Source organism: Anarhichas minor, unplaced genomic scaffold (genome assembly GCF_050575085.1).
Source record: "Anarhichas minor isolate MPS153535 unplaced genomic scaffold, ASM5057508v1 ptg000136l, whole genome shotgun sequence".
Classification (NCBI taxonomy): Eukaryota; Metazoa; Chordata; class Actinopteri; order Perciformes; family Anarhichadidae; genus Anarhichas; species Anarhichas minor.
In genome coordinates, this window is record NW_027466582.1 from 15044410 (window position 1) to 15069650 (window position 25241).

At 46.5% G+C, this 25241-nt stretch overlaps 3 protein-coding genes across 4 annotated transcripts in view; 2 read left to right on the top strand and 1 right to left on the bottom strand.

The window, feature by feature from the left end:
• Positions 1-9439, bottom strand: part of mdn1 (midasin AAA ATPase 1) — a 52478-nt gene extending 43039 nt beyond the window's left edge. The window contains exons 1-17 of the mRNA XM_076083610.1: positions 9161-9439; positions 8654-8880; positions 8290-8514; positions 7812-7919; positions 7398-7590; positions 7107-7316; positions 6246-6377; positions 5999-6102; positions 5455-5569; positions 4461-4639; positions 2925-3006; positions 2654-2749; positions 2415-2527; positions 1806-1954; positions 1632-1692; positions 593-804; positions 395-498 (exon numbers count right to left, since the gene is read on the bottom strand). Of these exons, the coding sequence (XP_075939725.1) occupies positions 395-498; positions 593-804; positions 1632-1692; positions 1806-1954; positions 2415-2527; positions 2654-2749; positions 2925-3006; positions 4461-4639; positions 5455-5569; positions 5999-6102; positions 6246-6377; positions 7107-7316; positions 7398-7590; positions 7812-7919; positions 8290-8514; positions 8654-8880; positions 9161-9256 (2406 nt within the window). The 5' untranslated portion in view covers positions 9257-9439. The remainder of the gene's footprint in view (positions 1-394; positions 499-592; positions 805-1631; positions 1693-1805; positions 1955-2414; positions 2528-2653; positions 2750-2924; positions 3007-4460; positions 4640-5454; positions 5570-5998; positions 6103-6245; positions 6378-7106; positions 7317-7397; positions 7591-7811; positions 7920-8289; positions 8515-8653; positions 8881-9160) is intronic.
• Positions 9440-9527: 88 nt separating this feature from the next.
• casp8ap2 (caspase 8 associated protein 2) lies at positions 9528-20657 on the top strand. The gene is made up of 10 exons (XM_076083937.1): positions 9528-9849; positions 11144-11217; positions 11756-11830; positions 11982-12082; positions 12360-12434; positions 13242-13357; positions 13716-16171; positions 16260-18924; positions 19432-19531; positions 19639-20657. Exons 2-10 carry the CDS (start codon positions 11184-11186, stop codon positions 19699-19701), a joined length of 5685 nt encoding a protein of 1894 aa, XP_075940052.1. The 5' UTR covers positions 9528-9849; positions 11144-11183; the 3' UTR covers positions 19702-20657.
• Positions 20658-21603: 946 nt separating this feature from the next.
• On the top strand, positions 21604-24797 carry gja10b (gap junction protein alpha 10 b). Of its 2 annotated transcripts, XM_076084004.1 has the most exons (3): positions 21604-22487; positions 22560-22965; positions 24759-24797. In XM_076084004.1, the coding sequence occupies exons 1-3, from the start codon at positions 21604-21606 to the stop codon at positions 24795-24797; spliced, it is 1329 nt and encodes a 442-aa protein (XP_075940119.1). The 2 variants fall into 2 exon arrangements, with proteins under 2 accessions (XP_075940119.1, XP_075940118.1); XM_076084003.1 differs by having other exon boundaries at positions 21604-22965.
• Positions 24798-25241: the final 444 nt, after the last annotated feature.

A 25241-nucleotide genomic window follows, 5' to 3' on the forward strand; every position in this document is an offset into this window, starting at 1 on the left:
TTTGACAGTTGACAGTACAGAGAAAGGGGTATGGCATGCACCTTAATCATTAGTTTAGCAGGGATCCATACATGGCGGTTGGAACACCCCCAGTTTGGAGAAACAGGCAGGAGTACCAGAACGGAAGAAAAGCAATGTACTGCTGTAGTCGGGGAGCAGCTGCAAAACATATTTAAAAAATCTAAACCAGTTGGCAGTGTGCCCTATATTTAGGATATTTTTGCCTGTTTACCTCATGTCTCCGACCATTATCTGTTTCTCTGAACTGGGGGGCGTGTCGACCGTCATCTACTGTAGCTCATACGCTGACTATGGATAAGTAAATCATACAAACCCAAAGAATATCTTTAACAAATATCTTGTAACACCAGAACTACCCCTTTATGGTCTTTACCTCCACAAAGGCGAAGACCATGGCCGCCTCGCAGGCTCGGATCTGCTGCTGGGTCTGGTTCAGCTTGGCAGCCAATGCCTCCCACTGCTCCTGCAGCAAGGCAGCTGCACAAAACACACAGGGAACATCAGTCTCTCGCTGCGCTACAGAAGCCAATATGCTCGCTGTTATCATTGTGTATTGTTTCTAGCACGCTACCGTTTGATTTATCCTGCAGCTCCTTGGTGAGAGCCGACTTGCAGACGTGGTCCATGAGTTTGAGCAGATCCTGCCAGCGCTTCCCCCTGAAGCAGGTCTGCACGTGACCCAGGAAGGTCAGGTTCTGCTTCCTCGAGTATGTCTGGGAGAACAGGTCCTCGAAGGCCTCCCGCAGAGGGAGCAGAATCTGCTTGTGGTCTACTGGCTTGTACCTGCATCGGACAGAAAATAACATAATAACATCAGTTGCCGCCTGGAGTTTCGCTCCAAAACAAAACTTCTGCCATCCACCGGCAACGACACAGAACTGTGACTGTAATTCGGAGGATGCTCCGAATGAGAACGTTTAGAGCATCTATTTACCAGGAACAGTGCACATTAATCAGCATTTTAGTTTCCACCTCAATGTAAATGTGTAATGAGTCAGCTGGAGAGTTCATTTTCATCTGTAGTCCCTGAGCAGATTATTACAAATGAGTGTATTAATATTATCAATACAGTTACCTCCATGCACCATAATATGGAAATGAACTGTACTTTAAAGCTACTACAAGGAACTTTAATTTTGTGTTGATTTTGGCGGTCCTTGTGGACATACGCAGCAGTGTTTCCGAGCACCAGAGTCCCTTTAGAAAACCTCTCATTTTACTGCAGCAGAGGTCTGACAGTCTGCCACTCGCAGTCCTGGTTCTCCCGTGCCTCCCTTCCCCCTCCAGTGGGCCCAGCTATACGGCTTGGGCCTCCACTAACGGTACACTGGCACAAGGGGAAGACACTCACCCACAACCAGAGACCCTGTAAACAGTGGATTGCTTGTTTAATTTGGCAGCTGCTTTCCTTAAACTCTCTTCACTTGCTTTTTAAGTCAGTGAATTTTTGTTTGAATCGGATGCCTGTTGGTTAGATTTTGCCCTTTTGTAAGAAGGTAAGAACTGTTATTATCCATCAAGATGACAGACTCTTCATTTTTATTTCACCAAGACATGAAATCTTTGTGATGGAATATGTGATATTAAAGTAACATCTGTGTGCCACTCACCCTCCGAGCAGGTCGGCAGTGTCGCTCTGCTGGTTCATGTTCACAACCCGCAGCCTGTGTCCTGCATTGAACACACAACGGGGAATATTTGAATCAGGGGTGCTGTCGAACCACGTGAAGTCATTTACAGGCTGCTGCTTTTTAAAAAAACAACAGATGTTTATACATAGAGACCTGTGACTCTGGCCAGGTGTTGTACAGTCGAGGTCTTGCCCGTTCCCGTCTCTCCCACCAGGAGAACGGGCTCCGCTTTGGCGACACACACTGCCAGCTGTTCCAGCAGCACAGCAGAGGGACGTGTGGCAGCAAATGTCTGGTAGTCCCTGTTCATGGCAATAAAGAACACACTTATTGATTACACATTCAGTGGTGTGCTTTTGTATGTAGATACTGGTGTCACAGTCAAGCCCCCTCACCCATAAAATACAGACTACTTGAACACGCTTGAAGGGAAAAATACCTTTTTAAAAATCCTAAAACGTTACATCTCTAGTGTCAATGTTTGCGTTTACGAGTGTGAAATGGTCTCTAAAGTCACACGCTGTTTGTTTCAGTCGGAGCCCATTCATATTAGCTTTATGGAAAAATCAATGCGAATATCTGGGCACGATCTGATGGCCGAGCTATTAGATGGATGTGTTTACTATAATCAATTCAATGTTTATTCAATTTGCCAGCAGGGGGTCTGTTTGGTTCTATAAGTAGGTGAAGGCTGGCACAGTGACCAGCTGATGCGCTGTAAACAAGGGTCAAAGGGGGCTCCGTGCAGGATGTCCTACTTACACGCTCAGCTGCACCGCTTCGGTCTGCTTTCGAACCAGGGTCACACGGCCCACCGAGGCCTCCAGCTCGGTCACGGAGATGCCGGGCTGGTACATCTGGCAGAAGTGCTGGGCCTGGAATTACAATGTAGATAGTAAAACAAAGAAGGGACACAGCAAGGTGCTGGATGTTTTTCCTTCAGGTATGGGAAATGCATCTCCCCCCCCAAATTAGTTTTCTGGCAAAGTAGGCTGGGTCACCTTCTCTTTGGAGATGTTGAGCTTGCTTCCGATGATCTCGGCCATTCGCAGTCGACTTTCAGGACGAGACAGCATGGCTGTGAAGCAGTCAAGAGCCTGGCAAAGAGGGGCACCGACCAAAAAGGCATCCGTCAGTGAAGACAATACATCCTGAATCACCACCACTTGCGGCACTGAATTAAACAACTAAAATGCTGTTCTCTGGCAGCTGTGCGGGAAAGTTATTTATCTCTTTATCTGCTTACTTTGTCAAGAGATCGAACCCACTAACCTCTTGGAAGACGTGTTGTGCCGTGGCCGATGAGGTGCCGTCAAAGTTAACGCTGATCCGCTCGCACCATTTCAGCAGGTCCCTGTGGAATCACAACGAAGGGCGCGTCAAGAAAAAAAACAAAGGGCCACATTTCAACATTCACGCGGTGAAAAACTATACCAGCATCGCTGTGGCGGCCGGTTCACAGAGGCCTTCTTTAATCACATGAAGCCCAACGAGCAACACATACGAGCATTGCAGGCCCGAGCTATGCGGCTAATTACATTGATCCGTGAAAAGCATACATGTGCTATTGAAGTGCAGAGCATGGAAACTGCAGACACATTGATTTCACGGCTGAACCTTCATTAGCACCCGCATCCCAGCGTATGGGAACTTCGGAAAAGCACCAGGGCAGATGTGTGATGTCTCTGATGCCGAGTTACCCTCAAGGCGGCGGACATATCAAACCGGGGTCACGCCGTCGCAAACGTGAAAAGGTTTTTATTTTGCAGGATGTCCCGTGAGGACTTGTTTACAAACCGGCTACCCAATGAGAATGCCTCGGTTTGACCTGTAGAATGTGGGATTCCAGCTCGTCGTACGGAGGACGGTCCGATCGATAATCCATCGAGCACAGCAGCAGCCCGTGGAAAGCTAATTAAAGACTGCTGCTGCAGACCGCCTGGTAGTTTTGATGATGTAAGGCCTTTGCTGGCTGTCGGGATAAAGCGCTGCCGTTTGGGTGTTATGGTGCAGAGAGGCCAGACATTCTGTAACATGGGGTTGTGTACGGCACGTGGTCCTTAATGTCTTCTATGTGTGTGTGTATATATATATATATATATATATATATATATATATATATATATATATATATATATATATATATATATATCTCTCTCTCTCTCAAGAAAAAGATGTCATTATCTGGGTTATTTTTCTTGGGTTAGGCTCAAGATTATAGGACGGCCTAAAGAAAGACACAGATGAGCTGCATTATGAGAAATGAAGGATCCGGTGTACTAAGGACCTAAATTAGATTTTTGCCATGCTTTTTAATATCTGTGTCTGACAAGAGCAAAAGTGCAATGATTAATGGCTTGAGTACAACTTTAAAGGGGAGGCACTCGTCCCACATAGCTGTACAGGTTGTTGTGAGGCGCTTTAGACATTTGCATATTTCTTCGACTGTTGAGAAAATAATCACAGTGAACTGCTCCGATCGGATGTCCGAAAACGACGGCAGGATGGATATGTCACTCGCTACCGATTGGTTAGTGCGAGATAACAAACAAATAACTCTCCCCTCTGAAACAAGGCTTAATGAATAAAGTCAAATTAAATGTCCGATAACTAGGTTTCTGTTTATCATTACGAAGTTATTTGGGTAGGCGTCTCAGAATAATATATGATTCAGCAAAGACTAGCCGAGTGTGGTGTGTTCGGTCTTTTCCTGAAATCACTATCTCAGGATAAGACGTCATGTTATTTCATCAAAACAGCCGACGAAGGAAAGCAAAGGCAGAGCGAGTGGTGAGCGGGGGGCCTCACCTCAGCGACAGGGCTCTCCCCTCCAGCGCCGTGCTTTTGTCCTGTTGCTGCTGGCCGTCGTCAGGGGTTTGGAGGCTGCTCGCGTCCGGGTCAGAGTGTCTCTCCCCGGTCAGCTGGCAGTAGATATCCAGGAGCCGGTCCGCCACCACCGTCAGCCTCGCATACCTGCTGATGAGCACCTACACAGAGAAAGAGAGAGAGGGAGAGAAGAAAGCATCTTCTAAATTAACAGGAATTTCAATTCAAGCGTAAACCTTTTAAAAGCAGCAACAAATTGGTCCAAACTTAAAACAGGAATTAAAGTTCTAGTATATAATGTATTCAGTAAATAAACAGAGAATTGGATACCCGATCCTGCTATTTGAGTCCGTATCGGTCTGATATCCAATACTGGTGCATCCCTAATACTTTACGGATGTCATTTCGGCCCCCGCGACGAATAAAAGAAGCGTGACGCACAGCCGGAATGATCTCAAAAGCATGCCGGGACTCTACAAATAAAACTGTTCCTTCTGTTTTCGCAACTTGTGGTTATTTAAGATGACCAACCACTCTGCCCTTCACCGTTTGCTAAATGCCCGTTGCCTCGACTCCTCGCGTCTCTTCCTCACCTGCTCTGTTTGCATCTCTTGTGGGTCGGGACTGAGACGTGAGGAGAGGAGGCGGGGAAAGCAATCGAGGATGTACAAAACTAGGAAAAAAACGCCGTCGGGGGGACGGGGACGCGAACAGCTGTATCAAAAAGAAGACTGTGTGCCAAAGTGTAGAACCACCTGCTTGAAGATACCGTAAACTGCTGAACTAAAAATTAAATATATATACAAATATTTACATAATAAACACACAAGCACTTTAGCCCTTTAATCTGCCGTTTTATCAACGTCAAATGCCTCTTACTGTTACTGTAGCATTTCTATTTAAAAGCAACAGACTGTAGCACTGTGCCCGAGACAGACTTCCCCCTCTGGGACAATACGGTTCATCCAACACTCACCTTCTTCAGCTCTTCTCGCGTCATGTTGCCCATTTGCAGCTTGGTCCAGTACTTGTCCAGCAGCGCCGCATGAGAGTTCTGTGGTTTGTGCCAACCGCCACCGCTGAGGTACATCCTGCAACACACGAGCATACTCACATCACATCATGCCCGCTTTATGCGGTGATTGGCCACTGGATCGGTACATGGAGGCATCAAAAGTCGGCTGAGTTTGAACTTTACCAAATCCTCTCTCTAGAAAAGCAGCGCAACTTATTTTAGACACCTAAAAATAAAATCACTATCAGTTAAAGTGTACGCGGAATTCAAACAAGTCGTTGTACGACCTACATTGTTTGAAGCTCACTGAGATCTTAACGATGCAAACAGATCAGAGAGGTCGACTGGAGGAAATCCTAGAGAAGGATTTTGTTTTCATAAGAAATTGACGTGTTCAGACAGTGAGACACATCCAAAAAGTGAAAGATAATCAGGTTACCAGCAAAAATCAATCAATGCAAGCTGCTGTTCCATAAGCACGTTTGAAATGTAGTGAGATTCTTACCTCCTTGTTGCAAAGAACTGAAATCCAGGAGCAACATCGATGCAATCCTCCCGTCCTGGAATCATCAGCTTTTTATTCTCCATCAAAGGCAGGAGCACCGATATCTTAAAAAAAAAAACGTTTTCAGTCCAGGTGTGGGTTGTTGCAATGATGTATCCACAACATCTTAGTCTCGCATTAAGCTGTTTATTAAGGATCTACTCAGAGGATGTGTTGGTGCAAACCCATTCTCAACAAGTTAACTCACCACATCCAGAGGTGCGTGGTCAATGTCTTCCAAGAGGATCCACTGGCCTTTGGATACAGCCTGTGTCAATGTTCCTGGTTGCCACACAAACTTCCCTGGTATATCGGTACAACGGTACATCCCGAGCAGCATCTGTGAGTCCAACAAAAAAGAATTCACAAAAGCTCAGCCCTCCATCGAACCACCAATGAATGTAAACAGGGGCACTCAAGGTAATTTAGTATTTGAACATCCATAAAGTTGGTAGACAGACAACAGACATATTTGGAAAAAGAATGGTTAAAATCAAAGCAGCAGAGGCTGAGATACCCTGACTGTTAGTCCCTTGTATGGGCCAAGCTTTCAAGAACACTGGATCCTACAATTCCCATAATGCAACTCCATACTAGGGCTGGATATTGTTTAAAACATGACGATACCAGTGTCAATGCCAGTACCCTTAAAGTGACACTGGCACTGTTGCAGTCGCTAGTGCTGTTCGCACCGTTAGCTGCTAGCCGCCGGGCTCAGACATCTCCGTGTACAGAGACGGCTGTACGGGTTGTAGCTGCTGCGGTAGTGAACCAATCACACATCGCATTAAATCGAAGCCGCTTGCAGGGATTGACTGCAAGCGAAACCATACAAATTTCTTTATTGTTTTTTTCTAGATCAGGGTACAAAAAGGATTGATTGCAGGTATCGTTTGACTGGCGAGGTTTCAATAATAAGTAGTATTATACTACTTAGTACTTGGCTATCTTGGCCCTTCAAAACTCCACATTTCCAGGTTGTATTGCAGGCTTTCTGTTAAATTTTTTCAGCCAAAGTAAACTGAATTTTATGTGTAAAATCAGTCAGACTGATTCCATTCACTCTCACCTTGCTGTCAGTTTGATCTCCAAGCTGGACCTTCAGGATGTCTGTAGCTTTAGTATGTCCCGTGACAGCAGCCATAAACTCAACCAGGGCGGTTTTGCCGCATCCAATAGGACCCTCAAGCAGCACTGGCTTCTGGGAAGCCACAGCCAATGCCAGTCTTCTCAGATTACGGCAGGTCGAGTCCACCAGCACCAGATCTTTTGGGTTCCTCTGCAAAAATAAAATCAACATGAGGACCAAAAAAAAGATCGACAGCAGACTATTTTATGGGACAAATCAAAGGGCGCGTACCTGTTCAGTCTGTCTAGGAACTATCCTGGGTAGCACTACACCACAGACTGCCACAACATTCTGGGACAGGTCCTCTGATACCACCTGGCCCCTGGTGAACTTATTAGCCTTCTCCTGGCGCCACATCACAGAGCCCTGATTGGCTAACACCAGGGCTTTTTCTACCTCCAGCTGCTGAGTTTCTTCCAAAGCTCTAATGAAGGATAAAAAACAAAAATGATGACACTTTGTTCTTATATTCAAGATTTTGAGTTCAGTACTTTTACTTGTAATTGAGTATTCTTCGATTTTCGATGAGTACTTTTACTTAAGTTAAGGAATCAGATCACTTCTTCCACAAGCTGATTGAAACTTTTCCATATTCTGCCCGACATACGACGAGATAAAAACAAGGGAAAACAAAAAGGTACATACTTAATTTTCATATGCAGGATCTCATCGCTCGACAGCACCTTTCTCAGAAAGATGGTTTTCTGATTATCAGTCATGCGAGAGACCATCGCTAAACAATGTGCAGTGTACCTGTTGGAGACAATGAGAAAATACCAGATGTTTAATTTGTTGGGCAAACAAGTGAAATAATGCAAAAATAGTGTGCCTTATACTTCTCTCTAATGGTCGTTAGGGGACGACTCCTCTGGTCGCTAAAAGAAGTCTCATTGTATAGAAGTCTAAAAGACTCTACTTCTCACTTGATTTATTACCTCAGCAAACATTGTAAACATGAGTTTATGGTCTCAATATCTAGCTTCAAGTCTTCTTTAATACAGCATGATGTTCGTTTAGTAAATTATGGTCCCATTTAGAGTGTATAACAGCTTGTAACAATCAATTTGTTACATTGCACGGCCCATGAAGCCTCTCTGGGTCTAAAGAGGAAGCAGCTACATACCCTCGAACCATGACATCGCTGGTGAGCAGCTGGGATACGCAGGGACTCCAGTCCCAGAGCATTCGAAACTTGGCACAGTCACTCTGGAGGAAACGCAGGGTGGCCCCCATGAGGTCCCGCAGCTTCATCCTCCTGGGGCCGTACTGAACGGCTGATGACTCTTCACTGGTGAAGAAGAGCCGCTGAAACACCGGGGGGGCATCGTTGAAGTACCTTGCAGCAAACCTTGCGGAGAGGAAGTATAAGAGTTGGTCAGAGTGGATGCAGCCTGCAGAAATGCTAGCTAAGCTTCATGCATCTCTCTGTGTGTGTGTGTGTGTGTGTGTGTGTGTTTGAGTGCCAGATGACCCAGCTTCCCACTTACGCCTGCGCATCCGGACTGATCCCGAGGAGTTTGCTGAGGGCCACGCACAGGCGCTCGTGGAGGTCATGGTTGATCCTGCCACCAGCTTTGACCCTCTCTGCGTTGCGCTCCAACAGGTCCAACACCAGCGGCCGCAGGTGTCGCGCAATCAGCGAGGTGTAATCCTTCTCCAACAGCAGCTGGGCCACACACTCCAGAATGCACTGCCTGTCCTGCTGGCTCCATATCTGAGGAGAGGTCATATGGGATGGGTTCCAATTTAAATACCGATTGGCTAACATTAAAAAAATATATACACAGAAATCAATATTTCTTGGAAAATATTTACATCCTGGGGATTAAAAAGGCAGCAGAATGGACTTCAAGTGTGTCATTAGAGGAGTGACTACTGACATGTGAAGGGAACAGCATGCTGCACGCAGGACACGTTTTGAGTCAGCGCGAAAAGAAAACACTCTATTAACACATTATTTTATTCCGTACAAGCCAGGAATGAAAATGTCTTACCTGCTTTGACAGATATTGGCTCAGTTCGTTGTGACTTTTGGCAACATGTCTGGATATGGTACCCAGTGATGAAAGGCTCAATTCTAAATTTTCCATCGTATCATTGGTCGCCTCTGGAGCTGGCAATCTAGAGCGAAAACAAGCTCGCGCGTTCAATGAACAGGTATCCCAATTTACTGATTATTAAACCAAACTGCGAGGTTCATCACGCGCTTGTCTGTCTGGGCTTGTATCACAACACACATGCATGTTCCCGTCTCTGGCATTAAGATCCTGTCCACATGTGAGCGAAGCGCAAGTCCTTCCGGGTCAGGGTTGGATTCCACCTGCCGCGTCGCGCTCTGATGACGTGCCGGATAGCGACGCGAGCACAGCGCAACTCCGCGGGCGGAACAACTTTCGCTCGAGCGAGCTGCCAAATCTGCTGCTTTTTTTAATGCTTTCGTCTATGTCAATTGGCAGTAGGGGGGCCCTGAACCCCTGGAGAAGACCGCGAGACGCCGTACAACTGGTCTCCTTGAGGGTTTCACTCCCTGTTTTAGGAATATTTTCTGTAACCGAAGAGCAGCGAGAACACACCCACGGCAGTGACATACCGCGGGAAATGTCGCTACTTCCTGTGCAATGAAGTCTTGGCGCGACATTACAGTTGTAAACAACAGGAGGACACGTAACAATACGCAAAACAAGTAAGTCAACCAATTCATAGCTAGCTAACTGTAATATGATTTTGATTAGTGTCTGACCGGTACATATGTTTCACATCAGCATCCCAAACTTACCCACCGAGTACTTTCTCCGGTTGTACCCTCAGTTCCTAACCCATTGGTAGCACGGGGATTGAATAAAGCAAGCAGTGGTCTAACTGACTAAAGCCTGTTTATTAATAAGGATAACATAAACAGTAACGTAACAAAACGCCCTCCATTCTGTCTTATGTATCGCCCGATTCAGGTGTAAACTTCAGGAGAAGTTAAAGTCGTGTGTCTTTAAAGAGTTAAGAACGGGACCATGGTAACGTTAGCTAAAGTGATGTTAATGCTAGCTTCAGCCTGAGCGCAGCGTATCACATTCAGGCCAGGGGCAGAAAGTTAAAAAAAAGTGAAGCGATATTCACACATAAGATGAAACTCAGCAGTATACTTCCTCTTGTTTTCACTCTGCTTTGCTCTGTTGTTGAGAGGCTTTGTCCTTTGCTGTGGTCTTTGTTAGAGCAGCGTTAGAAGTGAACAAAAGAGCTCGAGCGTTAGCTGACAACACAGTGGCGAGCCTTAGTTTGCCCACTACAGAGAGAAGCATGTTTAACTCGTGTCGTACATGTTGTGGGTAAATCTATTAGGAAGTTGCTTCGTGATAGAACAACCGAACTGGCATTTACATTTTTGGCAAATCCACCAAATCAAATACAAACTCAAAGTACTAGTTGATGTAGTATCCAAATAAAATTGCCATAAAGTAGTTCTGCTCATTGTTTTGCAACATTGCCTACATTTACCTAATACAACTAGAGGAAATAAAGAGATGACTTCCAGGGTATAAACACTATGGGAAATTAATTGTACATCCCAATTAGTATATCTTGTCATATTGCCCAACTTTAATTATCTGTATCCAGTGTATGGTGATTTAGTATTTTACTTTCATTGAGTTGGGTGACAAACAAGAGACTGATTACCATAACTCTGGTTTGTAGCCCGAGGCCTGTGTTCAAAATGTATTGTAGCTTAGTAACTGCTGAGATTACTCAGATGACATCATCCGGGTCACGTTCAAAGCTTCTCCAGAGCCACTGAAGAAATTCCAGGCTGAGTTGAGCAGCTAGTACACTGGCATTTATATGTAAAATTGGTGGAGTGCTCCTTTAAGATTGGTATATTAACACATTTAATCAATGGTGGATTGGTTAAATGTGTTCTTGTTTAATTGTGGTCTTGTCTCTGCTTTCTGTTCTATAACTTGGTTTTCCTTTGGCATTGCTGTCAGGAACTCCTTAAGAATCTGAGCCACAGAGACACTGGGAAGAATGGACGACATCGACACAGACAATACCTCTGGTCGTAAGTAAAAAACATTTACACACACATTTACATTTGTTTTATTTGTGTATTATAAGGAATTTTGTCTTGTAATAAGGCTATTGTAGCATATAATATATAGGCATAGTGCGGATGTCTCTACCAGTGGCCACAGAAGTGGTTTCACTCCAATTCAGTGTCATAAGATTATTGCATATATGAAATTAAAATTGGAAAATCTTCGAAGATGCTTGCCCAAAATATACTGTGTACATTTTTCCCACAGAAAAAAAAATCATTTAATGTTTTCAATATAGGGAGTAGAGATGTAAATGTAGATACATATGTTGTACCCAAAATAAATACTTTTGTGTATTAATTCTAATAAAATGAATGCTCTATATAGTGCCTTTTAAAACAGGGAATGAAAAATGTAGCATTGGGGAATTAATGTTGGAGTGATTGTGGACGGGACACAGCCATCATTTTGGGTTAAGTCTTATAATTGAGGAAAAAGGGTTGATTGTAGCTGTACATAACTGACGACATACATTAATAACATGTATATTACATTTCACAGGCTTTGTACCTGATGCCAATGAGGATTCTGTGGATATCTATGACGGCATGGATATCCCTTTTAGCAGCAATGCAGGTAAGAGTCCTTTCTGAACGTTTCGCAGCTGTGGCACAATGTTATCACTACAAATAATATTCTAACGCTGGGCAAATGAGTCCAGCACAGATTCCTTCGTCCAACATTGAGGCTTTATTATTGCGATTTGTCTCATTGTGGCGTGTCACAGAGAAGTCACCCCCGAAGGCGTCTCAGCTGAAAGACTCGATGGATCTTTATGAAGAGATTGTCACAGAGGAACAGCAGAGCAGAGAGACGTCGTACTCTGAGGTGATTTGTTGTTCCATGCTTCCTTTCTCTCCGTTGACCTGATTTTATAAATGAAAACGTGTGTTGCTAAAGTCGCAGCATTGTTTGGTTTAGAAGGGATGTGTGAGGACTTGGGTCTGGAGTGAAAAGCGGCGACAATAGATTCCCCTCTGGTTAACAGCCTGCTGTTAATTCGTCTCGTACACAACAAATGTTAAAGGATGCTCTGATGCTCGGAGAGTGCTGCTGTCAGCTGGCCAACTGTCTCACAATCCTTTTCTCGTTGTTTTGTGTGCAGTTGAAGTCCAGATACCAAGCCGCTCAAAACCAAATCAATGAGTTGCGCAGGAGAGTGGAGCAGATGCAGATGCAGGTTTGTTTTATTTTCCTTAACCTTCAAATGGCTGCATAATTGCTGAAATGTGATTAAGTTTCAGGCGGAAGTCCGAAAAATGTAAAAGCAGATGATTACATATTTTTTGATTTTCATTTCCGACATTGGTTTTAAATGTATTTCGTGAAGAATCATAATCCTCGGCTGTATAGAGAGATATCTTGACCAGCCACAAGCCTCCAAAACAGTTTTGTCATTTCAAAACATATCTAATGCTGCAATGGAAGATGAGTAACCAGGTCCTAAAAGAGCATATTTTCCTTAATTTGTAATACATGCCCTGCCATTCACCTTAATACAGCGATACCTATGCAAACAGATAACTTTGACTGATTTATTAACAGATTTCTGGAGCTTCATCCCTTCAGTCATCAGCCTCTTTCACACAAAGACTCGGCAATACTGCCACAAAGAAGATCCGCCGTTACACAGGCTTTGCTTTTTCACACCGAACGAAACAGCATCGGCATAATGCCGCCGCAGTGTGTTATTTCAGATTGCACGCCGGCATTATGGAGGTGTTTAAATAGGTGTTATGTTTAACTCGACAGCATCGTCTCATGTGACATATAACACATTGTTTTGCTCAGAGAGCTCACAGATCTCTTTGTCTCCCCCAACTCACTGCCGTTCTTAGTTGCTGTAGGTTAGCTGCCTACAGGGCAACGGTCAAATTTTGATAGTTTGTCATAATTGATAGTGTTCAATTTTAACAGTAAAAATGGTTGTCAAAACCCACCTCCTCTAAAGATTCTACAGCACTAACATGTTTCTCTCTCTCAACAGAATACAGGGTTGAACACTGAGAACTGCAGTCTCAAAAAGAACATCTCTGCACTTTTACAAACGGCACGACAGGAGGTGACACGAAAAGATGCTGAGATTCAGAGGCTGAACCAACAGTAAGTGTTTTCTTTAAATCAACTGGTCGACTCACGAGTTGGTCTCTTAAAACGTTTCGCTCAACGAGAGACGTACGACAGTCTCCCTGATTTAGTTGCTAAAACTGTGTGGAAACAATTATTGAGTTTTAAAAAAAAAAACCTGCATAGAGCTAGGTGACGTCAACCAATAACCGCACACTATTCCCATGTTAATGTAATGTATGAAATACTCCATAATAAGATAATGTAATTCCATGTAGGAATTGTAAAAGATTATGTTGGCAGGTAAATGAGGACAAATAGCTTATTATTCTTTATGAGCTATCTCTGCTGATTGTATTTACGTTAAATGATTAATCCACTTTGTTTTCCTTAGGTCAGACAAACGTCATCCCCGATCTCACATTAATCATCTGCGGGATCAAAAATCGTCCAGTCAGCGTTCCATGATAAGGCCGACTCCTCCTCCCCCACCTTCCTCTCATCTGCCAACCTCCTCTCATCCGCCACCTTCCTCTCATCCGCCACCCTCCTCTTATCCACCACCTTCCTGTCCTCCGCCACCTTCTTGTCCTCCGCCACCCTCTTGTCCTCCGCCACCTTCCTGCCCTCCGCTACCCTCTTGTCCTCCGCCACCACTGCCTCCTCCTCCTCCTCCATCCTGTCCACTTCCACCTCTACGAGCTTCACCTCCCAGGGAGGGTCATCCTCCAAGCGATCCCCCTCAACGCCCCAGGAAAGAAAGTGATCCGCCCAGCAGGAAATCCAGCAGCAGCTCATCAACCCGACACAGTGAATCAGAGAAGCGCAAGTCCAAGCACAGAGAGGAAAAATGTCAAAAACTATCCGAGTCGACGGACAGGAGACACGGAAGTGGTTCAGATCCCAACAAGGACAGTTCTGCCACTGACAAAAACAGGTCTCACAAAGCAGACAAAGACTCGGGACGACATTATGACTCCCGATCATGTAAAAGCAGGAACAGATCGGACCGGTCTAAAAGCCCTCCACCAGAGAGTGCCGTGTCCTCTGACGACAAGAAAGGGAGCAGAAGTCGGGAACGGAGGCGAGATGCAGCCAAAATGTCCCCATCAGACTCCGAACATAGTGCGGCTCACAGCTCTAAAGAGGGCCGACATCATCGGAAAATCAAGATCAGTGACGGACATGTCAGAAGTTCAGAGTCAAAGGACCGTAAAAAGTCCTCTTCAAATCAACACGCTGAGCGCGGCGGTGAGTTCACCAAAGAAAGGGGAGGGGACAGACCGCCAAAGGAGTATGAAAGGAAGGAGGACAGACGACATGAAGATAAAGTCAGCAGAAAGCATAAGAGAAGCACAAGCAGGGAACGTGAGAAAGCAAGATCAAAAGAATGCGACCAGGGCAAAGTGGACGTCGGTAGTAAGGAAAGACGGGAAAAGACACACGAGGCCATAAAAAGATCATCCGAAGAACCAAATGTCACTGAGAAAAGCTCTGTGGGGGAAAATAGTCCAAACAGGAAGTTGTGTTTCATGGAAACATTGAACCTCACCCTTTCACCGATTAAGAAGCCACTGTTGCCCTTCGATGCCAGCCAGGGCGACCTCGCACCAGCGGACAAGCTAGTTGGAGACGGACCAGACGATGAGAGCTCACAGCCCAACATCGAGGACATGTGTGTGATCGATGAAGTGAACACCAGTGAATTGGAAGCGGGGTTGGGAGATTCGGCAGAAGAATCCTCGAGCCCTCCGAAGAGTTCCAAAAAGACGCACGAGAGAGATGAGGATGCCAAAGCTGTCCAGGAGAAGGACAAAAACCAGAGTGACGCTCCTGCTGCTGACGGGCAACTTGAAGACGATTCAGCCCAAACTACCTCAGCTCACCCAGATGCTGCAGCGAAACGGATGACATCGCATCTCACACCAACGTCAACAGAGACTAGCTCTCTAAAAGCAGCGGGTATCTCAAGAAACAACGAGGGCGAGCTGGCCTCATACAGCCAGGTAGAGGATTGTGGACCTCTGGAGGCTGCAGATGGTGACAGGGACACATCTGGAAGCATTTATGAACAACACAAGGGCAATTCTTCACAAAAAGCAAATGCTGGAAATGTTACGGATCAATCTGTCGCTGTTAAAGACCCCGTCGTGCTTGATCCAAGTGTCGAACTGAAGTGCAGTACTCCTAAAACCGCAGGACAGAAGAGCCTTCCTGTGGATTCAGTGGAAGAAGATTCACCCTTGAGGGAAAATCCTGCAGCTGAAGACGCTCCTGACAAGGCCAACCTCAAGAATAAGCAAGTTTCTCTCACTCTTCTACCTCAGGACTGTCGGCAAGGACCGCGTCCTCCTGCTTCCGTCTCCACTCACAAGAAAGAAGCCGGTCGCGTGCAAGATGGTCCTAAGGATGCAGACGCCGTGTCCAGCACAATAAGCCTCGACTCCCTTCCACAAGAAGGGCTGAGTCTGCCCGAGGCCATTTACGTTTTGACACGGACAAACGAAGACAGCAACGATGGTGGCGGCGTCGCAGCCAAGCCAAGCTCTTCTGCCGGCTGCATCGGCGTGTCCAAAGTGAGCAGTACGACGGGGGAGACGCCGCCGAAGTACGCCGGCCTCGATTTCACGCCGAAAAAGAGCTTCGTTCCTAGAAATGGTCGCGAGGATAACATCGCGCCTTCCAGCTCTGTGCCGCTGCTTCACGACGAGGACTCCATGATGAGCACACTGAGCAATCTGAAGAGAATCCCCGATGTCATTAGCCCTCTGAGGAGCCCGATACGGATAACCAAGAGAAGTCAGCTCCATCTTCATGGAAAACCAAGTCATGTCAAGAGCCTTCAGAAAGGTAACGTATCAAAAAAATAACTGCTTGATCCTGATTATGAGATGCTGAATGTCTCTATAAACTTCTTTGCTTCCTCTCTCCTTTGCAGATTTCTCCAGTACTCCTGTTGATGCCAACTCAAAGAAGTTGGACGTAAACAAAGAAAACAAATATCCGGGTTCTCCTGCAAACCATGACGCCCAAAACCCGCTGGACACGCACACACACATGTCCGACCCGCCTTCAAGTCTCTCCGACGCCGACCTGGAGGAAGGGGAAATTTTAAGCGAAAGCGACGAGGCGGCCGCGGGTTCTCCTGCTCCCGCAACCAAGAGGGCGAAGTTGGCACAGCCAGTCGGAAACAAGCCAAGTCCCAAGACTCTGTTGAAGAGGAAATCTGAAGCAAGGTGTGTTGCAATGAAAGAAACAGCCGGTGTATCAACACGAAGCCCGAAGAGCCGCTTTAAAACGGTTTGTCCCGCAGCAAGCAAAGCCTCTTTTTCCACCACGGAGGAAGTAATGGAGACATTCAAGGCTGTCCGTGCCGAGATCCGAAAAAAGTACATGAAGCTCCACAAAACCTTTCCCAAGAAGAGCTTCTACGGTGTGATGGACAATTTCCAGGAGTCTTTTTTAGAGTTTGTTGATGGCGCTCATTTCGGTCAAATATGCAGTCAGGCAGAGGAGCTGAAATCCAGCATGAAGAAACTGATCGCGTCTGTGTTCGGCAAAGTATCAAATAATGGTATCGTGAAGCGCATCTTTGAACAGCAGGCGGTCGACCTGAAGCAAAGGTTGTGGGACTTCGTAGACGTCCAAGTCGACTACTTGTTTAAGGACATTCACACGAGCCTGAAGAGCCTTTGCAAACCAGCAAGGGCTCACGCTGAGGACAACCGGCCCAGCGGAAAGGAGAAGGTGTCTAGAGGGCCTCCTGCGAAGAAGCCGCAGTATCAACAAATGGAGGCACACTCGGCTCCGACCAGCCTGCATCGAATCAGGCCTTGTGCTGTCGCGCCGTACAAAACCGGCCTTGGAAGCAGAGGAAAAGATATCAGAATCACGCACGCGGAAAGAAACGGAAACGCTGACCCACGTCCCACAAATAACCCAAATATACAAACTGTGGCCGTCTTCCACCCATCGAAAAATAATCCTTCAACTCCAGAGAAAAAGAGTAACGTATCGTCTTTGGTCGTCTCTCAAACTGGCTCTGTGCTCGACAAAACCGACTTCGAGCTTCTCACGGAGCAGCAAGCCTCCAGTTTAACGTTCAACCTAGTGAGGGACACTCAAATGGGGGAAATCTTCAAGTGTCTCCTGCAAGGATCCGACCTGCTAGAAGCCGGCGGCGTCGGAGGCGGTGACAGCACCGCCTGGCCCCTCGGTACGCCGAGGAAGGACGGCGAGAGGCTCATCACCATCACGACGCCGACTAGATTTGACTCTCCGTCCAAACTGCTGTCCCCGATCAAATTCGACACGCCCTCCAAACTCATCGCGACGTGGTCCAGCATCTCCCCTCGCAAGCTGGCGTCCCCGCGGTCCAGAGGTCCGATCCACCTGAATCCGGCTCTGTTCGACGAAAGCTGCATGTTAGAAGTGCCGTCGGCCGCACACAGGACGTATTCCATACTATCCGAAGACCTGTCGGTCTCCCTCACCATTCCGTCGCCGCTCAAGTCCGACAGCCACCTCAGCTTCCTGCAGCCGTCGAGCATGCGCCTCATTTCCACCCCGGACAGCGTCCTCAGCGCTCACATAAGTGAGGACGCTCTGCTGGACGGGGAGGACGCGTCGGAGCAGGACATCCACCTGGCCCTCGACACCGACAACTCCAGCTGCTGCTCCAGAAGCAGCTGCAGTAGCAGCAGCAGCGGCGAGGTGCTCGCCACACCCTTCGTGTTCAAGCCCGACCTGCCCATGCAGGCGCTGGTGATGGAGAAGTCCAACGATCACTTCATCGTGAAGATCCGTCAGGCGGCCACTGGCGCCGATACCACGCTCACCGCTGACGACAGCTTAAGTCGAACACTAACGGAAGAAGACGAGCGACACGGAGGAGACCACGCGGAAACCAAAGACGGTCAAGCAAGAGAGGTTTGGTGGGACGAATCAGAGAACAGTCCGTCTGCCACCTCTCAAGATGAGGGCTCAAAACTAACAAAAGATTCAATTCAACAAAAAACCTCAGAAGTTTGTTTTTCTGGAGATTCACAGAAGCTGAAAAATCCGCTCAAAACTACTTCGGACAACAATTTACACAACAGAGTCCAAATCACGGTCGCTGCTGATGAGAACGCGAGTCACGGAGAAGAAGCGCCAACTCAACAAAGTCCCTCAAAAGCTCTTTTGTGTCGGGAGAGGATCGGCCTCTCCAAAACTGCGTCGGATAACAGTCCGCGTCGACCAGCTGAGAGCTTTGAAACAAATCGAGAGGTCCAGGTGTCGGCGTCGCATGCCTCAGACTCCGAGAGAGACGAAGCGGCGATGAGGGAGAGAGGTGTCACCGTTGCACGGGACACGAGCAGCACACCTGAGAAAGACCGCGGGCATCACGACAAAGGTAGAAAGCGGAGGAAGCGCCAAGAGAGCACAAAAGCCAAGCGGTTCAGGAAGGAGGAAGAGGAGAGCGCCGAGGAGGTCGTGTCCGACTGCAAGAGGGACGACTCCGACACCGGATCCAAATCCTCCCCGGCACCGCTGTCCCCCAACAGTCTCTCTGCCAAGAACGTCGTCAGGAAGAAGGGCGAGGTGGTGATGGCGTGGACCAGGTCAGTAGCTGGTTGTTCCTCATTCCGCAGGAATTTGTGAATAAGAGATTCAACAAACACATCCTTTGCAATGGCTTTGCCATTTTGACCAATCCTCGCAATATTTCAGAAAATAAATTGTCAAATTTGAAGTGTTTGGAAATATTACGAAAGTATGGATTGAAGTACTGTGTTTTAAGTGCAATTGTATTTCCATTAAAAATTTTACTTTCAGAGGGATATGTTGTACCTTTGATGGACATTTTGTACTTTTTTGTTGTTGTATTTTTTACTTATAGTTGAACTCTTTTACTTTGAAGTAATGCTACTTTCACTTAAGTAAAGAGTCTGAAGTCTTCTCCCAGACATGTTGACGCCAGTATTGCAAATTCAAAATACAAGAATGTCGGTGAACGCGGCACGAGCCCCTTAAGAGTGACTCTGTTCGTACGAGTGGTTCTTTTGTGAGGCCCAGTGTCCCTAAAAAGGATTAACACTCATCACCCGTATTCTGCTCCTCCCCTCCAGAGATGAAGACCGAGCCATTCTCATCCAGCTGAAGAGAAAAGGTGCCTCGCGTGACACTTTCTCTGGCTTGTCAGAGAAACTCAATAAGCCATCAGAGCAGGTGAGTTTGTCTCTTTATTTATTTTGTCGTAGTTATGCGACGCATATGATGGCACAGCCTGTGATGAAGGAGCATGCAATAACTGTTTTTTTCCTTTCTTTCACCAGATCGCTCACAGATTCAACCAGCTCATGAAGCTTTTTAAGAAACAGGAGAAGATGGACCCTTGATCCCTTTTGACCTGCGTTATCGCAAACAGTCCTCGTATCGCAGCGTTCCCATGCAGACGCTGTGGCACCAACACGGGCATGTTGGCTGCTGTTCATGTGACGTGGCGCTGGAAGAGGTGAACGCAGCGGGTGGGTCGTCACAGGATCGATCCCCACGTAGGCCACTCCTGTCCAGATCTAGAGCCCTGCATCGTCCCACCAGTACAAACACGAGCAGACGATTTAGCCCGGCTTCTCGTCACTCTGCCCAAAAAAAGGATTCAACAATACGGACTGTTACTCAGCACGACTGACGAGATAGATCGATGTGAACGGTCATCAGTATTACTGTTTTTGATGCACTTTGGGGTTTTTTAGGAATCTACACTGCTGTCACTACAAAAGTATCAGGTCCGGATATGATGTCACTTTGTCCTCAGTCGGCGCAGCATCTTAAAGACGCCGACCGTGCAGATACGATGCGTCGCAACAACGGTAGTCTCCTCAAGTCCTACACTCGTGTTCTTCTCAGTACAGTAGGGAAAAACTGCCTTCGGACTACGGTACTTCCAGGTTCAAGTATGCTCAAATGTTCCTAAAATCAAGTGACTTTTTTTTTTTTAGTTCCTAAAAGTAGTGGACGCTCACCGGAAACCACTCGAAGCGTCACCCATTAGTAGAGCTCAAGCTGTGGGACTGATATAGAATAATTGACAGAATTCTGCTTTGGATCTTATTTTACTGGATGTATTTGTATACGGGGGGGGTGCTTGAAATATTTGGTGGTTGTTAAAGTGTTTACATGTCCAATTCATGTACAGGACAGTACCTTATCTGTTAATACAAATTAAACTTTTTATCTGTGGGCCCGAGTGGCTCTTTGTTTGATTCGCCTTATTGCTTGTGAACAGAATGGAATGCAATATTGTGAATATTGTGTGTTGTTCTTGACTGAAAATAAAGTTTTATTTATTCATGCCGCTGTCCGTTTGTTTTCGTAATTTTTATTCATTGGAATTGAATTAACAACACTTTGTGTGAAATCATCGTTTTAAATTGGTGGAGTAAAAAAATCTCCCCACCAGTGGAGGGAGCAGCGTACACTGTAGCGCTGTGAAACAAATATTCATGAAGTGGGCCACAAAGTGTGGAAAATCGAGGCCAGTGCTTCGGGCGGGGGGTTATGTCACTTGCAGACTAACCAGTGACATGAATTTGAGGACGGTGAGCAGAGATGGCTGCTGGATTTTTTTGAGCCAGATTTCGGGCCGATGTCTCCCGTTTCACTGCCATACTAAAATATACCGTCTAAAACGCATGCGAAGCTGTCGGTGTTATTAATTACACAAATAAAATCCATGCCAATCTCAATAGCAACACATGAATATGGGACCTTTTCATCGGCGGTAAATGAAGTTCAAGTTCTTCCACACCAAACCGGGAAAACCGGTTCTTTGTGTAACTGCTTTGCGCGGGTTGAAAACGGGGACAAAACCCTGTTGACCCGAGGGTTGAAAGTACACTGTTGTGCCTCACAAAGCATGAGCGTAGAACACATTGTACATGGCTGTGTATTGACGTCTCAGTTGGTGCTATTTTCAGTGTACTGTCCTGTTAAAAGTGTTCAGGGTGAAACTACCCTCGGGGCATTAACGGGGCCATGTGCCGGATCGATGGGTTCAAACTGGAGTCCTAGATCGTAACGGGATTGAAATAGTGTCAGCTACATTTGCACAGTGGGGTCTCTCCCACTGAGCCCGTGATGTCTCCACAGATGAGTCCGCGGCTCCACGCTGAGATGAGGACACTAGAAAACATGTAAGTAAAAACACGTTTATTGAATTATTTTGGCCTTTCCGTTTGATTAAAAGCCTACAAAACTGTTTCTTTATCCACTGACAGATAAGAATTATGTGACAGAAGATGGGGGATTGGAACTTATTAGGGAGTATTTTAGAAGAGGTCCACATCCACTCCACCATCGTGGGAAAGATCTGGCTCACCATCCTCTTCATTTTCCGCATGCTCGTGCTCGGCGTGGCGGCCGAGGACGTGTGGGACGACGAGCAGAGCGAGTTTGTCTGCAACACGGAGCAGCCCGGCTGCAAGAACGTCTGCTACGACCAGGCTTTCCCCATCTCCCTCATCCGCTACTGGGTGCTGCAGGTCATCTTCGTGTCCTCCCCGTCCCTGGTCTACATGGGGCACGCGTTGTACCGGCTGAGGTCCCTCGAGAAGGAGAGGCACAGGAAGAAAGCCTTCCTGAAAGCCGAGCTGGAGGGGACCGACCCCGTCCAAGAGGACCACAAGAGGATCGAGCGGGAGCTCAGGAAGCTGGACGAGCAGAAGAAAGTGAGGAAAGCCCCCCTTAGGGGCTCCTTGCTGCGCACGTACGTGTTCCATATCTTAACCAGGTCTGTGGTGGAGGTGGGTTTCATCATAGGCCAGTGCGCCCTGTATGGCATTGGACTGTCTCCTCTGTACAAATGCGAGAGGCTGCCCTGCCCCAACAGCGTGGATTGTTTTGTGTCACGGCCGACCGAGAAGAACATCTTCATGGTTTTCATGCTGGTCATTGCCGGAGTCTCTTTGTTCCTCAACCTCCTGGAGATCTTCCACCTGGGGGTGAAGCAGATCAAGCAGAGCTTGTACGGATACGGATACAAATATGGAGACGACGACAGCGTGTACAGGTCAAAGAAAAACTCCATGGCGCAGCAGGTCAGCATGCTCACCAACTCCTCGCCGCTGAGGTTGATGCAGCTCACGCAGATGACCTGCCCCTTCGCGTCGGATGCTCACAGGGAGCTTTTGGATCTGGCCCTCGCGGCCGCCCAGAACAAGGAGGGCTCCGGCGGCTCCTACCAGCAACCGGTGAGCCAAGCCGACGGCCAGGGTCGACCGGACAACCGGAAGCCCTCGTGCAGCAGCGACGAGTCGAACGGACCTCACGCCCCGGGCCGGCCGCAGTACGCGGGGCCCCGGCCCACGCTGATGGGCGGCCACATGGAGATCCCGGCCACCCTGAGGATCCCGCAGAGGAAGCAGAGCAGGGTGAGCGTTTGCAAGGAGCTCAGCGACATGAGTGATTCTCCGGAGAGCGACTACCACCCGACGGCCAGGAAGTGCAGCTTCATGTCCCGGGAGCTGTCGGAGAGCAAGCTGACCTCCACGTCCGACAGCGGAGGCTCTCGGAGCGGAACGGACGTCGAGGCCCAGCACTCCCAGGGGGAGAGTCCAGCGGTGACCCCGCCGCCTTCGTCAGGCGGGAGGAGGATGTCCATGGTGAGAGCCAAAAATGGTCATCCAGTCATGTTATGTCTGGTGGCCCTAAAGCAGGGATACTCAACCTTTTTAACGGGGCCAATTTGCGTATTGATGGTAGGCCAGGGGCCAGTTAATATATGTATAATATTTATCAGAAAAAATGTATAAACATTAAAAGGCCCATAACTCGTCTTTCTTAAAAATCATTATTATAATTTTTTGAATTAGTGACTTATTATTACTAACCCTCCCCTGGCACGTTGTTTCTTAAACTTGTATAAGCTCTATAAGTCTGTTTTGATGCTTTTTTTTATATCCAAAATTCCCTCTGTAAAAACCTTTGACACTAATATGTCAGCAAAATGAAACAATAATTTTGAACCTGGCTTTGCTCATATTAGGATCTCTCTTCTTGAAATGTGTGCAAATTAGCACGTTTAATAAAACAATGCCTCATTTGCATATTTAACTTATTTCAGAAAACCTTTAATGCAAGAAATAATTGTCCTAATGTTAGTAATCAACTGGGGAATTCTATGGTGATATCTATTCGTTCGGTATCTATAAGTATGAAAACAATTCCATTGTGAATACATTTATTGTCATTGTGAAATTAGAAAATGTTCAGTTCAGTTCTTACTGCCCTATAGAGCAACAACCGTCTGATAGTATCGTACACTGATGATATTCACCAAGTAGTACAGTCGCCAGTAAAGTAACTTAACACCAGGAAATGCAATGTCTCACTTATGGAAGGTTCAAAAGGCCTAAATAAAAACAAATCAAACAAAGAACATGCAATATGTTGTTCCATTTCATGTGTGTCTGCCATCAGCTCATGAGAAGGACACTAAGCAGTGTCAGTGGATTGTTTTCATGATATGGGCGTCTCCATTTCAAAAAGAGATAAATCTCCCTTGTAAAAACTAAGGACGGTGCTTTGCATTTAGTGGTGGCAGGTCTTCGTTTCCCTCTGCTGGACGCCACTGATTACTGCATTCAGTAGTTAAAGACGGAGGCCCCTGTAACATGTTTTTCATTTAATTATAACACAGTAAAGTCATACAAAAAAAGCATATATAATTTAGTTTCTTTGATGTATCGTTATTTAGACGTATAAAAACTCCTCTCTCCAGTTGAAAGCTTTTTCTCTGTATGAATGGTGTGGTCTTGTAACCTGTAGACTCCCCAACAGGTCCAGATATTTAGCCTGCTTGATATCTGGGAAGCATAGAACCCCCGCGTGAGATGAGCTCAGATGAAACAAAAATACTAAAATCTACCACGTGAAAACTCCAAAACTGCTGTACTTTCGAGTTCATGTCGAACCCAAAATTTTGATTTTGTGTTTTAATTTTTGGCCTGTCTTTTCTATCTTGATGAAATGTTTCGCCACCCCTCCGATTAACCCCCTTAACCCTTATTAGCTCGAAAATGTGGAAGTGTAAGGAATATGGGAAATATCTTAAATGTCCGGACATTGTTCTCTTTCACACATGTCCTTAAATATTTACATTGGCGTCTTTTTTTGTAAATTACCCTTCTTCTTCGGTGGGTACGTTCTAGCAACACGCCTCTGGTGTGGTCAGAAGTGTGCCCTGTTGCACCTGTAACCACACCCACCAGTGATGTCACAAGGTCCTGACACACCCAGGAGTACACGTCTACATCACCGTAGCGAGGTGAAAACGTTTCTCCACTGGGGCTCAGAGAGAAAACAAGATTTTTTTCGGCTGCTGCTGGAGAAATGCGTTCGTGTCTGCGATTTGAATACTAACCGTGCGTTGTCCACACATCTTTCTTTCTTTCAGAGCATGCTTCTGGAGCTGTCCTCCATCATGAAGAAATAAATTGACCAGGTTTTGGGACCAAGCGAGAGGAAAACGGGAGTTCTAAAGGGACCGACGGATCCGGATCGCAAAGGGAGCCTCATCCCGTCTCCCAACTGTAACTCTGTGTTTTCACAGCACGTGCATACAGTTGGGATGAGAGCGCGTTTGTGAATACAGTTTATATGTATTGTGCCTGAACAAGAGCTTCAGTTCAAACATGTTAACTAACACATTCCGCGGAGAAAAAAAAAAAACGCTTAATAATTTCCCTGTGTATTATGTCCTAATACAAAATGATATCTCCAGCGCCTGATTACTTTTGTATTGGTAGTTTGCAAGCCACTTGCTGAATGAAATCAAGATTACTATATTTGGCTCAAAGCATATGTGACTGCTCATATAATGAGACCAAAGGCCTGCTGCAAAGATATTTGACTTGAGGATTGTAATTAAAGATCGTGG

Coding starts and splice junctions, on each gene's coding strand:
- casp8ap2 (XM_076083937.1), top strand. CDS start 11,184: ATGGACGACATCGACACAGACAATACCTCTGGTC. Junction 11,831..11,981: donor CCCTTTTAGCAGCAATGCAG/GTAAGAGTCCTT, acceptor GGCGTGTCACAG/AGAAGTCACCCCCGAAGGCG. Junction 12,083..12,359: donor GAGAGACGTCGTACTCTGAG/GTGATTTGTTGT, acceptor TTTTGTGTGCAG/TTGAAGTCCAGATACCAAGC.
- gja10b (XM_076084003.1), top strand. CDS start 21,604: ATGGGGGATTGGAACTTATTAGGGAGTATTTTAGAAGAGGTCCACATC. Junction 22,966..24,758: donor GCGGGAGGAGGATGTCCATG/GTGAGAGCCAAA, acceptor TCTTTCTTTCAG/AGCATGCTTCTGGAGCTGTC.